Below are 15,791 nucleotides of genomic sequence, written 5' to 3' on the forward strand. Positions count from 1 at the left end.
ACCTGAAACTGTTAAGCAAGCACAAGAGTAATGAAACACTGTACTCAAAATATATATCTTTCTTTTCTTTCTTGCACCTCTAAATCCAAGACCATATGCTTACAAATACCTTATTCTTAGAAATATCTAGTAATATTTTGAAATAAGTAGTCTTTCTAATATTAACTTCCACATATATTTATATGTGTCTGCAATATAATATCTTATTTTGCCAACCCTGCAGTGGTATTTGATAGCATGGTTGATTCAGTAAAGTTGAAATGGGTGAAAACACTAAAGGCCTTCATGTTTTAATTAGAAATTAAGAGATAAGGTACTTCAGGACTGCTTTTTAAGTACAGAATGGCTAACAGTCTTGGGCTAAGAGTTTTCATTTTGGGGTTGGCTGGTATACCCCGGATTCAATTTGAAGAATAGGTAATAAGGGTTGTATTATTCCATACTTGTAATTTTGTTTTGTATAACTTTTCCAAAATTGTGAAAAGCTTAAAATGCTGGAACAAAGGGTACTTAATGGGCTGTAAATGACAGCAATAAATCAGAGCAGTGATCAGAGTCTGGTGCAAGAAACATTAAAGACTTGCATTTTTTAAAGCACAATTTACCATTCAAATTGTGATTTAATACCAGGATTCTAAAAATTGTTTTAGCTTTAATACAAAATCAAAATGAAAACTCAGAAAATCATGTATCTGAACTCAGAATTGAAACTTGGTAGCTGAAAGTCTCTGTTAAGTTCCTGCTATTCCCACTGCTGATTTCCCCAGTAACTGGCAATTGTGCTCCTTCTGTCAGATCAGCACTTCACAACATTTCATCCCATTCCCATAAAGCTTTAAAGGCTAAGTATTTAAGGAATATAACAGCGTTCCATATGTGTTCCCCTTCCAGTTGGAGCTTTTTCTTTTTTTTTTTTTTTTTTGTCTCATATAAAAAAAATCTTAGTTGGTAGAAATAATGATATTATGGAAACATAGCCAGATACAAAATAATGCATTGAATTATTTTTTTTTTCACAGAGAACTTCACAGCTTAACTGTACCGGAAGTTAAAGATACTCACAAGCTGTGATCTGGGTGCTAATCAGTGGAACAGGAATTCTGTGCTACTTTGAAGGAAGAATCTTAGTGAGATCAAGTGAGGTATTTTCAAGAGGTATCAGGAAAACTAAACTTTTAAAAGCTTTTAGTCATCCAGAACACTCTCAATGAGAGATGACTAGATGTGTAAAGCAAGGTAGTTGAAATGGCTGCAAAGAAAAGCTCCTAAAATGGTGAAGTGAATTGGTGAAAATTAATGGGTGGAGCTGGGATAGAATAAGAGCAAATGGAGATGTACTGTTCATGAAAAAAATAGACTGGTAATGGGAATATTTCTGCAGTTTCTAAAAGAGAAAGCAAGTAATGGAAGAGTTTAGCCTGTGAGGAGAGAATCGTCTTTTCTTTTCCACTCTGGATTTACAGGACTTTACCTGGGATGGTATGCCTGGTTCAGTGTGTCACACTTGGAGATGCAGAGCATCCAGAAGAGAGCAGAGAGAATGATCCAGTGTTTGCACTGCCTGATTTGCTAGGAAGGTATTGTTGGTATTTGCTCTAGACTAGAGGGAAAGAAAAATCTTCCAGGTATGTAAAAGAGAGCTTTGCAGTTGTGTGATCTGCTTCCCTGATGTGATCCATATGGAACTGTTACAAATCTGCTGTGGCTGTGAAGAATAACAATGGGCTCAGTTTGGAGTGAGAAATAGCTTAGGTGTCAGGGCAAAAAAATCCAGTAGCAAGTGTAACAAGGACTTAGGAGGACTCTTGACACCTTTATTGCTGGGGGTGAGCTCCACTGGAGCCTGCCCACATCCCCAGAGGGTGAGGGGCAATAGTCACACCTCCCAACCCCTTCTGCTTCCCTCCACACAGCCTTTCTGCACAGGGTCAAAGGAGGAAGGACAAGCACTGCTGACTGGTAAGATTGTCTGTTTGTTTGTTTCTAAGACCATTCACAGCCAGAAACATAAAACAATGCTCTGACAAATCCAGTTTACCTGAAGGAAGATGTTTAAGGATGAGCAAAGGTTGAACATGCCACACTGTCACACGTGTCAGGTTGAGTACCTGAAGTGGTGCATGTCTGTCTAATCACAGGTGCTGCTTGTGCCTGGATGGAAGGGAATTGATGGGTTGCATCCTTACTGCTTGAAGGCTGAACCTTCCTGAAAGCAGGGGCAGGCTGGCTGTGTAGGAGAAATGCATTGGCCTCTTGCACACAGGCACTGCACCAGGGATTGGTGACAGGGCCAACTGTCTCAGCAGGAAGAACTGGAAGTGTAGCACTGGTGGGTCCTTTGGAACTGAAGGTCTGGGATGGGGAATGTGATTCAGTGCCCTACACCAGTGGATCCCATCCCAGATCCCAGCTGGGAGCCATTCCTCACAGAGCAGGGTAGTGAAGGCTTTGTCCAGGCTGCATCCAGTGAATGTTCATGTTCAATTCAAGGGCCAAGGGAGCTGCCCACCCTTAGCTTTAGCTCTAGTGTGTGGCCATAGGGAGGAAGGAGGCCTGGGTTAGAGTCCAACACCTTCAGAGCCTCTCAGGGTCCTCTCTGGGTTGCCAAGTGTTTTGTGGATGATGACACAGCCCGTTTATCAGTGCCTTTAGTCTGTGCTGACTGAGGTCAGACATGATGCTCATCAGAGGAAGACTGTAGCCAGGCTTTGTTTTCTCATGGGTCTGTTACCCCCCACCAGAGCTTGTTTTTCTAAAACTTTGTCCATGAAAACCAAGGTCACTCAAGACTTGGGATTTAACCAACTTCTTCCAACTTTTGTTCTAGCACAGAATCTAGCAGATTTCCTTTAAGTAAACATTTGCCTGCTAGCAAATTTTCTTTCCTGGGCAGTTTTGAGCTGTAGCTCAGCAGTGCTTTTGCACTGTAACTTTGTGTTCAGTCCTAGAAACAGTCTGTGCTGTAGGTTCTACATCCTGACTTGCACCTGAATTTGCCCAGTGTGAGCCCACTTTTAAGGTCTTTGCTCATCTCTGCTGATGGCATGGGCAGAACACTATGGAAAGGAAAGGAGTTGTTTGGTGCAGATGAGACAAGGAGGGCAATATTCTCTTACCATGCTGAGGATAAAGTCCAATGCCAAGCTAGAGGATCCTGACATCCATACACAAGTAGAATATGACTGAGTTGGTGGGAAGTGCTCTCATTTAGGCTGTTTAGTTCTAGAGGAAAGACCAGCAGATGCTCTTCTGCAGTGTTCTTTTGTAAATGTACATGTTTGGACTACATTACGCTCAACTTTATAGTTCTCAGTGTTTGAACTAATTTAAAAAAAGTTTCAGGAAAGATTTTGCAATGTGACTTTTTTGTGAGATGATGGGGCCTGAAAACAACAGGAATGGTGAAGAGTTCTCCTTTAGGCAGAGCCAACAGTAAGATTTCAGTGCAGCTTATGAAAAACAGGCATCAGAAAACTGGTCAGTTTAAATGTCACAACAGTGCTACTGCTGAAGGAGTTGCTCCTGCTAACACAGCTTGAATGGATAAAAGCAAGATTTCAAATGTAGGCTGTACAGAATTTTAGCTGCCTTCTGTAAGCCATAAGGTTTGTTGTCATTGTTGTGAGTAAAGTGGGGTTTTGGTAAAAAATCTTCTGAATACAGCACGTTTAGTCTGTGCTTGCTTTCATAGCACTGAGCCCAGGACAGTTCCCAACACTTGGAGAGCTCAGCAGCTTGGCTGCAGGGACCTGTGCAGGGGCCTGGGCTGCTTTGTCATCCAAGGCATTCCACAGGGACAGCACTGTGGGGTTTACTGAACTGGTGCCAAATCAGCCACAGACCATCATCTTTCATGTCAGGTCCTGAAAAGTCATTGAAACAAGGTTGGTTTTGACTGCATCTGGCCCTCATGTGAACTTGGCTTTGATGTGGTCTCGTTCTTTGAAGGGCTGGTGAATTCAATTTTTTGTTTGGATGTCAGAACTGTCCTTTTCATTATTTCCTTGCTGTTGCTGTTGGCACACCAAGACTGTGGTACTGTAAACCACCCATTGCTATTATGGGTTTCTGGCACCAATCTCTTTTGAAAATTTTAAAAGTATTTCACACTTCTCTTAGCAGGAGATGGGTACCAGAGTTTATGCCATCTCTCCAATAGGAGAAATACACAAGGAAAGGCAGGACTTAGCAATTTTACTGATTCCTATGGTATGCTCCAATTGGAACAAGGTGACTTATATTGCCTAAGGGTTTTTGGCTTTGGTTTAGGTCCATGAATAAATCAGCAGGCCATGGCTCCAGGAGAGGTGGCACTCAGGATTCCCTGGAGCCTTTGTGCTGGAGCAGGGGCAGTTTGGGCTTTTCTTCCCCCTCCTCTCCAGGTCTGGCAGTACCAAGTGTAACTTTGGGGCCTGGCCTTCCATGCTCTGTAATCTCATTCTCAGCACTGACCAACAGCCAGAGCTCAACAGGGCCAGAACACTGCCAGCTCCTGGCCCTTGTACAGGTTTCAGCAGTAGAAGTCTCCTGAACCTCTTCACTTTAAAGCATAAAACATTCATCAACTACCCCCAAAATGTCAGGAGGTTTTTCTAGTCCTGGGGAAGGTGGGAGCAAGTGCTGCCCTTTTGCTGTGCCAGGTGATGTTTCACATTTCCCTACTGTTAGTTCTGAGCTTCTTCATTTACCAGTCTTCTTTCAGGACTCCAGTTGTCCCCATTGGAAAATAAAACAAATCTATTCAATACAGGAGGTTTGAGCAGATGGAACATTCAAATGGCACAGGCAGTAGCAACCCCATCTTACTGCTGCTTGTCCCAGAAGCTGCCCTGAGCCTCAGGCTGCCTCTGACTAGAGAGGGGCTAAAAACTGAGGAAGCCACAATGCAGCTCTTGTCTGTCACCCCCTGATGAGCACAACCCCTCACATTTTATCTTCAAGTGACTGTGCAGGAGGGGTCACAGTCTCTGCTTCCTGGGAAATAAAAACCAGGAGTTCAGCTATTTACCAGCCTTCCTATGGACAGTGAACTAAATTCATGGAAAAAAGCACTGACCTGGTTTTACAGAAAGTGCAGTTCAAAGTTTGCAGCAACAACCTCAGGCTCCTCCCCTCAGCCCAGGCACAGGGCAGGGAAGGAACCGTCCCCTCCCCACTGAGAGCAAACGGGAGCAGCAGGACAACAGCCGCTGCTCCTGTGGGTCCAGTCATTGCTCTTGGAGGGGTGAAAGCAAAATCTGACATCAGGCCCAGGGCTGCAACAGGCAGAAATACCTGTCCAGTAAGCAGAAATACCCCTCAACAGTTTTTCAGCTACGTCACTGTCACTTGAAAGCAAAAACATACATGAAAAATACTTTTTGAACCTTTGTGTAATTAAATTTAGTAGCCATGTGCAAATCAAACCCTTCCTGTCATGTGATGTTAACAGAAATATTCCTTTCTTCTACAAGATTCACATTCACACAAGTCATATACAATGATAAACATTATTAAAGTTTATTAACAAAAGCTTTGTACATATCTTTTCATACACTTGGAATTTTACATCTAGTCAAAATAACAGCACATTTCCATCTTACCTTTTGTACAAATTGTTACAGAATATCCACCAGTGGGGCGAGTAAGTAAAATAAACCACTGGTTTACTTTTGTAAAGTATCTACAAAAGTGATTTGTGACATTTTTAAAAATTCCCCCGAACATATAAAAATAAATTATTTTTTACTTTTTCAATTAAATCTACTAATTAGAAATATTACAAATCAAAATATCAATGTTTTCTTATGAATTCTTCACAATACAAAACAGATTCACAAAACTTTATTTACAGAAATGAGGTAAGAACTGTGCAATGTTTAACTAAGAAACATATTGCAGAATTAACATGTTCTTCCAAATAAGTACACAGTGGAGGTCTAATTACAGCTGGGTCTTTTCTGCTAATAATTCCCACCTCATTCTTGATTAGTGGTCATTACCCCCATTTAAACTGTCCTTCACCACCCTGCATAGACTCACCACGAGATCAGCAACTGCCCAAAGTGTTGGAACACAAGTTCACCCGTTTCACCCACTGGGAAATTTTAGTGGGAAATGGTAATTCACTTTTTTGGTAATTTATTAGTGAAAAGTGACCCAGGTAACAATCTGCCTGAGCTCTCTACAGTGGTATAAACACCTCTAGGAAAGGCAGAACAAGGCTGCTGGTGCAAGACAGAGAATTCCTGCTGCTAACAAGGACGCGTCTAGTGCATGATCAGCTGTTTGCAGCCATTTCAACAAAATGGAGGTAGCAACAGGCACTTGGTTTAGGCCAAACACTACACAAACTTCTACCAGTGTGGCCTTCTCATCTGGTAAGAAAACTTTGTCACTAGAACCAATCTGGTTCCTTTAAAAAACCTCAAAACTCTAAAACCTACACCAAAATTAATAAACTTTGGATTCCATATCATAATTCTTATTCAAGAAAAACTCCGACTGTACAACAATAGGAATTTAAAGGAATAAAAAGTTCAGAAGTCAATTCCCTTATGAGTCAGGTTCCAAAACAGGTGTGTAAAAAAAGAAACTACAAACAGCAAGTCCCAGCTGCCATTACAAGCTCAGTCTAAAAGGATCAAGTCTAACTGCAGCAGCAGTTCAGATGGGCTGGGGTTGGACTGTTAAAACTACTGCTCTGAAACCAAAGCAATGCATCACTGCAAACAGTTTATAGCCTTTAAATCTGTGAGATCAGGACTGAAGAGTAAAGTCTATGTTCTTCCATTGTTGAATCTGTACTTAGTACCATCATATTGACAAAATAATTATGATTTGCAGAGTTTTATCTACGTCACAGTCTGAGACATTAGAAAGTATATCCATTTTAGTGCAACAAGAAAGCAAATGAAAGCCTAGCAAAAATATCCTTATGAAAATTATTAACCTCTTGCTGTGCAGTAAGAGTTCCTTGTTGCTCTTTTTCAATCTGCAGAAAGGGAACCCAGGGTTTGCAGCCACAGGAAGTGCTAGAACAGCAGGACGTGCAGGGCTCAAGTGTCATTCAAATGTCAACTCTTCTCTGACGCAACTGGTCCAGTTTTATCATTGAGCCTCTGTGTAAGAGAAAATACTTCTAAAAATCAGATTATAACATACAAAGCTAAGTAAAATTCAATTCATAAAGATGACAAAGCAGTGAGGTACATTCAATAGAGCCATCTATATAGTAACTGCTGTATTGTAAAAAATAACCATGTACTGCAGAATGGAAAGTGGGAAAGGAAAAAATAATTAAAGGAGCAGTCCTGTACTGAAGCAACTAATGCTAAGGTCATGAGAGGCAGCATTAGAAAACACCAACTCTCCTTCTACTTTCCTTCCAACAAGAGTGGCTGTTCCTGGCTGTGGGTCTCTCTGAAATTGCAAGATGGCCAAGAGAAACACCAGGTGACCTCTGGTACATGTGCCCACTGGAGAGGGCTGAAATCTACACTTCTCCATCAGAAGAAATACAATTTCTAATTTGCCCCCTCACAATTCTTTCTTTCATATATTGCTACAAAGACATTTCCTGCAAGTATTGAACAGGACTGAGCAAAAATCTCATCTCATTCACTGAGCATTCAGAAATTTCTGAAAACCTGTTTCAACTGCAAATGAGATTAAAACAGTTGAACTCTGGCAAATAGAGAAATTGTTAAGAACAGTTCAACAATCTATGCAACTTGTCTCAATTCCAGCCTTAAAAAATATAAAATCAGTTTCAAAAGAAGTTTTCGGTAAGGGCTTTTGTTCAAAAGATGTTCTGAGATTTCTTGGATTTATTTACAGCTGTTAACATAAAAACTAATGGCATGTTTGTAAAAATACACTGCACTGTACAGACCTAGTAATGGCCATTTTAAAAAATCTAAGTAAGATCACACAGAATATTTTGCTTGGATGTACACCAAGTATAGGGTCTCAATTCCATTCACTACTAATTTTTGGAAAATAAGGGGAGATCAGTTTTAAACATGAGAACAAACTGCGAACATTTCTGAATGGAGGCAAGGCCTGGAGGCAAGCCCTGTGTGACCATTCATTCACAGCTCTGATGTCCCAATTGCCCAAAGGACAAAGCTGAACAAAAGGCAGTGCTCACAATTTTGAATGGAAGGGAGCTGTTTCAGGAAAAATCATCTTGAAAACTCATCATTTCTGTGGTTTGTGTCTGGAAGTGAGTACTACCTGGAAGTAGCCCGAGCTATGCAGAAGCCCAGCCCGAGTCCTCCACCACAGTGCTCCTAAAGTAGCCAGAGGATTTGGGAGTGGGGAGCAGAGAGGGGACTCTTATTTAGCCCAAACTCTCCCTACCTGCTCTTGCAGACAAGCTGCTCTTTCTTCTCTACCACTATCACTTGCTGTCGTCTCCAAGGAATGCTGAAACTTTATGTCTTCCTGCTCTATTCATCCTTTGTTTTTCCAAGTTTCATGTACTCCTTCCTTTATCCTTTTATCTTAATTGTAGGACCCTTAAAGAATGAAGCCTGTTCTCTGAATTCTTGAAATAAAGAATTCTTGTCTTGGGGATGGAGATTATGGGCAACTACTGAAGATAATGGAACATCTTTGCCAGAAAAATGTGTCTTGTTTCTTTATCTGTCCAGGAAAGGTTTTATTACTCGATGAAGCAGAAGAGCCTCTCAGCCCCCCAGTGCACAGCCTCATTCTCCAGGCCAGCAGCAAGATGTACAGAGCACATTCTCCTAGCACAGGTTCCACCTTCCCAGCAATGGGCTCCTCAGCTAATCCCCACAGCTCCACAGGGCCTGAGGCCTGGCCAAGGCAGTAAGGTGGTAAAAGGAATGATCCACAACCCAGTGGGCACAACACTGGGGAAGAAGTAGGGTGAGGAGGACTAGAGCTGCAGTTGTAATTACAAGAGGAAAGCAAGGGTCACTGGATTGGTGTTCTGATCCAGAGAAGCAACAATGTCCAGCAGACATGTTTGGTGTGACTACAAGTTCACACATTTCTGAGCCTCATTTAAGTGCAGTCCAAGACTCAAGAAGAATAAAAGAAAGAAAGACAAAAAAATCCACCACCTTTGATTTGTGAATACAGGCACAGAACCTGTTTCTTATCTTTTAGTTACCTCCTGGAGGTACTGCATGGAAAGTGAGGTGAGAAGGATACTTACTGTCACCTTCTGAGCTGCATTATCTCCATGAATTGAAAGGAATGGGTTGGTACCAGCTGCATTCAGTGGTGAGGCCTGTGTGCCTGAAAGTAAGTTGTTTATGGGTATCTGTGCTCCTCCAGTAATCTGCAATTGCTGTACTTCAGACTGATGGTGTTGGTGATGGTGATGTTGTTGCTGTACTAATTGATACAAAAGGGCCTGATGCTGTTCCTTGAGTAATATGGGGAGAGGGAGGAGGAAGAAAAAAAAATCAGTAATTAGTTGCTGAAAAATAGCTCCTCCCTGGGTTCCTGCTTATCCAGATCTTCAGTTAGAGCAACCCTTAAACTAATCCCAGCTAATTTAGGTTACACTAATGAAGTTCCATGAGACTGTGGGAAAGAAAGTTCCTGTCAGACTTCCTGAAACCAGTAGCTCAGTAGAAGTTCAGCTAAGCCTGCTGGCTTCATCAGGCCTCTGTCAGAACAAACATACCTGGGAAGACTGTACTAAAACTATACAATTAACAATACAAATAGTTAAACCAGTTACCTACTGCCCTATATGAATACTGCAAGCAGAGCAAAGACAGCTCATGAGATGATATCCAAAATTCTTTTGCTGGTGTTCCAGTGGAATCAAAGACAGGTCACAGTCCTGTTAGAATCCACACATGCTCCCAAGCTCTGCTGCCCACAGCTGATGCTGAGAGAGACAAGCCTCCATGTCCACACAGGACAAAATGGAACTCAAGGCACGAGGGAATTATTATTCTAGCCATACACACAGCCCAATAATATCCTAACATTTTACATGACTATCATCCAAAAAGGCTGAAGCAACTGAAAGACTAAAATATTATTATCAAAGCCTTTAATATCAAGTTTAATGCATTACTACTATTTATATTAAGCTGAGGAGTTCATCCATGTCTTAGAATACAATACAGTAATAAATCAGAATTAACTGAAAAACTTACTGATGTGAGTTGCTGGGTGCTTAGTAACTGCTGAAATTGCTGGTGCTGTTGATGAAGTAGTAGTTGTCTCTGTTGGTCAGAAAGCAATCCTAGTCCCGAGGCACTGTAGGGTTGACAGAGTAATACTGTGGTTTATATGGAAGTATGGGAACTTCTTATTTCAGCTTTCCATTAAAAAAAAGATGTATACAAACAGGCAGACCCTATTTAGCATTTGATTTCATACTGCAAATATTGTCCAAGTGTCCAGTTGCAATTTCTGACACCATCCCCAAGTCTCATTTATGCTGAGCAACAGCAACGTCTTGCCTGTAACATGTCTAGACCATGGACATTATTTGAAACTCAGATAATAATTATCAATCCTAAAGTACTTTTCAAATACTTTATACCAACAGGCCAGATCTTCTATTACAAGACAGCTCTTACCAAACTTTAACACCTAGTTACCAAGCATTTACTTTATCCTGGTTTCCTTCTAATTCCCATCTTCTGTGCCATTCAAACCACTCATATTGCCCACACCTTTCTGTAATTCAGCAAACACCTTCAGCCTTGCAAGGGGCCAAGGGATGCTGCTGTGGAATGAAGCTGCCTCTGCTTTTGCCAACTACTTCACTCCCAGTCTCTATTTTCATACCTACATAAAACTGTCTGCAATATTTAGGAAACTGGGCAGGAACAGATCCAGCTGACAAGTAGGCTGTAAATAAAGGGTTTCTTCAGCTATACCAGTTTACTGCAAGACCAACAAACAGCATGAACAAGGGTGTGTTGGGAATAGCAGACCAGGAAGACAGCTGGATTTACTCTTTCAGTACAGTCTTAGCTTTTACTAGTTTTAAACACCCATTAAAATATTAAGGTGTTGTTTCATGATAGGTTTATCCTGCTGTTGAAAAATTAAGTATTTCCCTTTCAGCTGTACAACTTCTGTCCCCTCCCCTCATACTGGGTCTTGCACAATGGGCTGCAACCTGTGGGAACTGAGCTGAAACTTCAACCAATACAGAACACACGGACAGATTCTCTGTTAATGTAGATAAGGTCGCTGTGTGATGCAGAAGTTCTAGTAAGAAGGTGTGCACAGGATGAAAGGATTGCTTGTTGGGATTGGTAGTAAGGAATTATTCATCTACATCAGTCACAAATCCACACCATTAGGCTACAATCATGTAGCTCCTCAGGGCATAATATTTATCTTGTGTTTTTACAGCAGCCAGCAATCTGTAGCCCAACTCTGCTGTAATTTGACTTTGTCCTAACTAGCCAGTATGCAAATACCCAAAGCACCACCATTCTCTCCTACTGGGACAGGGCAAGCCATGTATGAACTTTGTCTCATACTTTGTTGCATGGTCTCAGCACTACAGGACACACCTGCTGGGCTGCACTTAGGATTTCCTACGGGGAAAGGAAAGCCTGTGTCAATTGAAGTTTATGGGGCTGGATGGAATCCACCCAAGGATACTGAGGGAGCTGATGGAAGTGCACACTATCAACCAATTTCCAGCAGCCCTGGCTGACTGGGATCTTGAGATCCCAGCTGACTCCAAGATAGCAAATGTAATGCCTGTCTAGAAAAGGGCTGGAAGCAGGATCTCAGCATCAGGCCTTGTCAGTCTGACCTTGGTGCCAGGGAAGGTCATGGAGCAGATCCTCTTGAGTGCCATCACACAGCACACACAGGACAGCAGGGGATCAGGCCCAGCCAGCACAGGTTTGTGAAAGGCAGGTCCTGCTTGCCTGACCTGATGGCCTGTGACAAGATGACCTGTTTGGTGGGTGAGGGAAAGGCTGAGAATGCTTCTGCCTGGACTTAGGTAAAGCCTTTCATACTATTTCCCACAGTATTCTGACTAATATTACCATAATTTCCTTCTCTTTTTACCTCACTTTTTCTGTATTCTTCTATACTGGAATGAATCTTCTCCGCTGTTTTTGTTCATTCTTTTATCCCATTCTTTCTTTTTCCCAGATCATGTTTTACCTTTGCACTTCTTTTTTCTGCTGTTGCTCTCCCTTCTCTTTAATCGCTCTGCCTGCCTCTCTTGCTCTGCATTGGCACTTGAAAGAAAATACCCTCAGTCAGCAGCTGAGATCTCAGTGTCTAGAAACAAAATCGAACTGCAGAGGACAAAATGCTGCGGCTCCCAAGCTTCCCAGAAGAGACAGTTCACTAAATTTCATCACAGAGCTTTCTTTACACCAGATCAGCCTGGAATGTAAATTTAATCCTTTCTAGCTTCTCATTAAAAGGTACATGATCAGTCTGAAACTCTCCATCCTACACTCCTCTCTGGTTGTGAGAATGTAAAGAAACAATCCTATCTCTTTCCTCCAATCACTTAATCTCCCACTTGCTGGCAATCTGTACTAAGCCATCTTTTTTCCCAGAAAAGGATCAAGTATTTTTTCTCCATCGAATGAATGTGGGTTCTTTTACCTACAACTTGAAACTCTCTCCAACAACAGTGTGCAAATCAGTGTTTTCTCACCTCCTTGTGTGCCACAGTTAGAGAGTTCATATAAGGCCAATATGCATACAGAAGTCTTCATGTACTGGTGAACACTTTGCCTATTTTTCACATTAAACTGTTGGAACAGATTCTGAAGTCTGTGAAGTTACTGTAACAAGCAACTTCCAGCAACATCTGGCAAGTCTTTTAAAATTACAGAACAATACCCTAAAGTTAGAAAGCAGGGCTGAATTCTCATGTAGCTTTCCAACACCTTGCCAATACTGATTTAAACCACCTCCAACCTTGACCCCAGCCCACAATCTAACCAGGGTCAGAGAGCTCACATCACCACAGCACCAAACCTTTGAGCTTGGTACCATTCAACCTTCCCACCAGGGCCATTCAAAGCAGAGGGGTACCCTGGGAAATTTAACATTAAAGAAACAGTCAACCAATTGTCACTGAAGCAGCATCAAACTCCAGCCTGGCAGGTGTCCCATTCTAGAGTTCCAGAACCAAAAATTTCAATCAGTAGAAAGTATTTTTTGTCTATTTTTTTCTTTCCTTCAAAATCATCCCAGAGCCTCTTTTTGCAACTTAGTTCCCATAACAAAACTTAGTTCCCATATATTTTTTCATATATTTCACTAAAGCATTTCTGATGGGACAAAGAGGAACAAGGAATGCACATGTCATTACCAGAATCATATTAGCACTTACTGAACTTTTCCCTTCTAAACATACAACCAGAAATACTGAAAAGTCACAGAAAATGAGGTTAATTGTGAAACACCTCAAAAGGAAGAGGGCCTGGGAAATAGTATGGACATGCCCAAATAAACCAGAGAATTGTGTGAAAAGTGCACTTTTAAATTGAATATAAACATTAATTTTAAATTAGTATTATTGAGGGAGCAGTGCAGAAAGAGATCATGCCATAATAAAAGCAGAGAAGTGGAAGTGCTGACAGACTTGTACAGCAAAAGCTTGTTGTAGCAGAAAATAGGGAGTCATGGGAGTATTCCAGACTCTGCTAACAGTTAGAATGAAGGCTTAAAAACAGGATACTGGCTGCAGTATTTTGCATGAATTGGAACATTCTGCTACTGGGCTACACAATGAAGAGTTTCAGCACTTAAAATGGATATTAAAAAAGAAACAAAAGAACTTCTGCAATACAAAGAGAAAGAAATCATCTGTGTATAAACAAAATCATTTGAGAAAACAGTGGCATGACTGGTGTTTAGCATAACTGATGTATTATGGCAGTACCTGAAAGTGGAAAGCAGCATGAAACTGGTTAATATAATTGATCTTCTCTAGTATTTCTCACTCTTTCTCACACTTTTGGGGAGAGAATGCAAAATTTTTGTGGTTTTCACAAACCTCTGATGCTCAAGAAAGACAAAAACTTTTCACGAACAGAATGTCTTTGGTTATCCTATGAAACCTCAAGTTTACAAAGGATATAAACTATGAAAAATACAAGCTCCTCAGGAAAAACCTAGTGACACATCCAAACAACAGGATACACTTGAAAGTATCAGATTTTATGAGCCTACTGAAGCAGTACCACACAATGATACAGTACACAAATATTCAGGAGCTGCCAAACTTCTATACAGAAGTGCTGTTCTCCTTCCTAAGGGAAGGACAGGACAAGGGCTGTGGGGAAGGGGAGCAGTGAGAAAGAGTTGGCCCAGCCTCTGCTCTATCTAAAAACACTTCCAGACCAAGAAGTCCATTCCTCCTCCTGGAAAGCAGCTGTCTCCTTTTGTTACCCATTTGCCTTGCAGCTCAAGCAGCAGCAGTTTATGCTACTGAGAGTACCTGGCTTTGGTGAAAGGCTGCTAGGAATACTCACAAATGAATCTTTTTATGCATTTAGAAATCCGTAAGAACACTGCTTGAAAAGCTAATTTTGTTGGAGTCAGTGCAGGCAACTGAAAACCATGTGACTGTATTACAACTCTGGTTAGTTATGCCTATTACATCTTGAATTACACGACCATACACCCTTCTCTCCCTCCCCCCTCCTTACTGCAACAAATGGTAGTTTTTCCAGTGCTCCTTTAATCCTGGAAGAAAAACTGGCAGGACAAGGAATATTGTTTTCTGAACTGAAAAAAGGAGCTGAAGCACATTTACATAATTACATTTGTTTGGGAATGTGACTTGATTAAAAAACAGGAATTCACTAGGATTCCCAAAAGCTCCAGAGAAAACTTCTTTAACTTGACTATTTGTGCTTCCATTAAATGCCTCCTAACTTTCATTCACAGAGCAGGAGCAGAAGTTGTTTTGACAATTATAGGTGAAGGAATAAACAGTATATTTGGAGTAAGACAAAAAAAACCCAGCTAAGCTGAAGAACAGCAGGCACTATGAGGAAAAACATAAAATCAACAAATTCTTACCTGTTATTTAGCGTGGTTGGCAGAGGATGCGTTGCATTGGGTGGCACGGTTGCATGAGTGAGAGAAGGGTTCTGTGATATTGTTGCTGGGGTCTGAATTACCCCATTTAAAGCCCCTACAATTCCATTGATTGCCAGCTGGCTGGCTGGCAGTGCTCCAATTATTCCACCCACAGCCGGCACTGCAGGAATGGTGGAGGTTACAGTCTGCATACCAGTGGCCAGTGCCCCCACTGTCACACCATTGACCTGCTGAACTCCGGGCACTGCCGAGCCTGGCTGGGCCGGACTCTGCCCGGCAGGGGGTGGAGTGGAAAGCGCTGATGAACTGCTGGTGCTTTGTCCGCTGGAGGTTATCTCCTGGTGTCAAAACAAACAACAAAGCCCCCTCAGCTGCATAAAATTTCACCTAACACCACAATGCAAGGACTGGGATGAGTTAACTTGTAACAAGTTTAGGTTTAAAAGAATGAAATAAAAATTACCTGATTTAATACAGGAAGAGAATTGTCCGGTAAAAAACTGTTTCCCAGATGAGGGCTTTTACTGCTGTTCAAGGAATCAGTGCTAGGTGCTAAAGTAATTATTTCAAAAAACACACAGTGGTTAAATTTCTGGAACATGTAAAAAGATTCAGAATAATTATTTCAAAACTATGACAAAGCTAAACATAGAAAATGTAAAGTCAACTTTAAAATCATTGCTGAATAGTAAAATATTAACTAAGTAATTGGTGAATCAATAGATTCCAACAGATGTGCTCCAAACTGAAGTAAAAGAGAA

General features: G+C 41.4%; 1 protein-coding gene across 4 annotated transcripts in view; it reads right to left on the reverse strand.

Moving 5' to 3' along the window:
* Positions 1–5,475: 5,475 nt before the first annotated feature.
* Positions 5,476–15,791, reverse strand: part of MLLT10 (MLLT10 histone lysine methyltransferase DOT1L cofactor) — a 123,988-nt gene continuing 113,672 nt past the window's right edge. For 3 of the 4 annotated variants that reach the window (XM_054649494.2, XM_054649477.2, XM_054649532.2), the window contains 5 exons: positions 15,494–15,582; positions 15,010–15,368; positions 10,131–10,233; positions 9,170–9,382; positions 5,476–7,117 (listed from right to left, as the gene is read on the reverse strand). In XM_054649494.2, coding sequence (XP_054505469.1) covers positions 7,049–7,117; positions 9,170–9,382; positions 10,131–10,233; positions 15,010–15,368; positions 15,494–15,582 — 833 coding nt within the window. In that variant the 3' untranslated portion in view covers positions 5,476–7,048. The remainder of the gene's footprint in view (positions 7,118–9,169; positions 9,383–10,130; positions 10,234–15,009; positions 15,369–15,493; positions 15,583–15,791) is intronic. The other variant, XM_054649485.2, reaches the window with a different exon arrangement.

The sequence above is a fragment of the Agelaius phoeniceus genome, chromosome 1 (genome assembly GCF_051311805.1).
Source record: "Agelaius phoeniceus isolate bAgePho1 chromosome 1, bAgePho1.hap1, whole genome shotgun sequence".
Taxonomy (NCBI): domain Eukaryota; kingdom Metazoa; phylum Chordata; class Aves; order Passeriformes; family Icteridae; genus Agelaius; species Agelaius phoeniceus.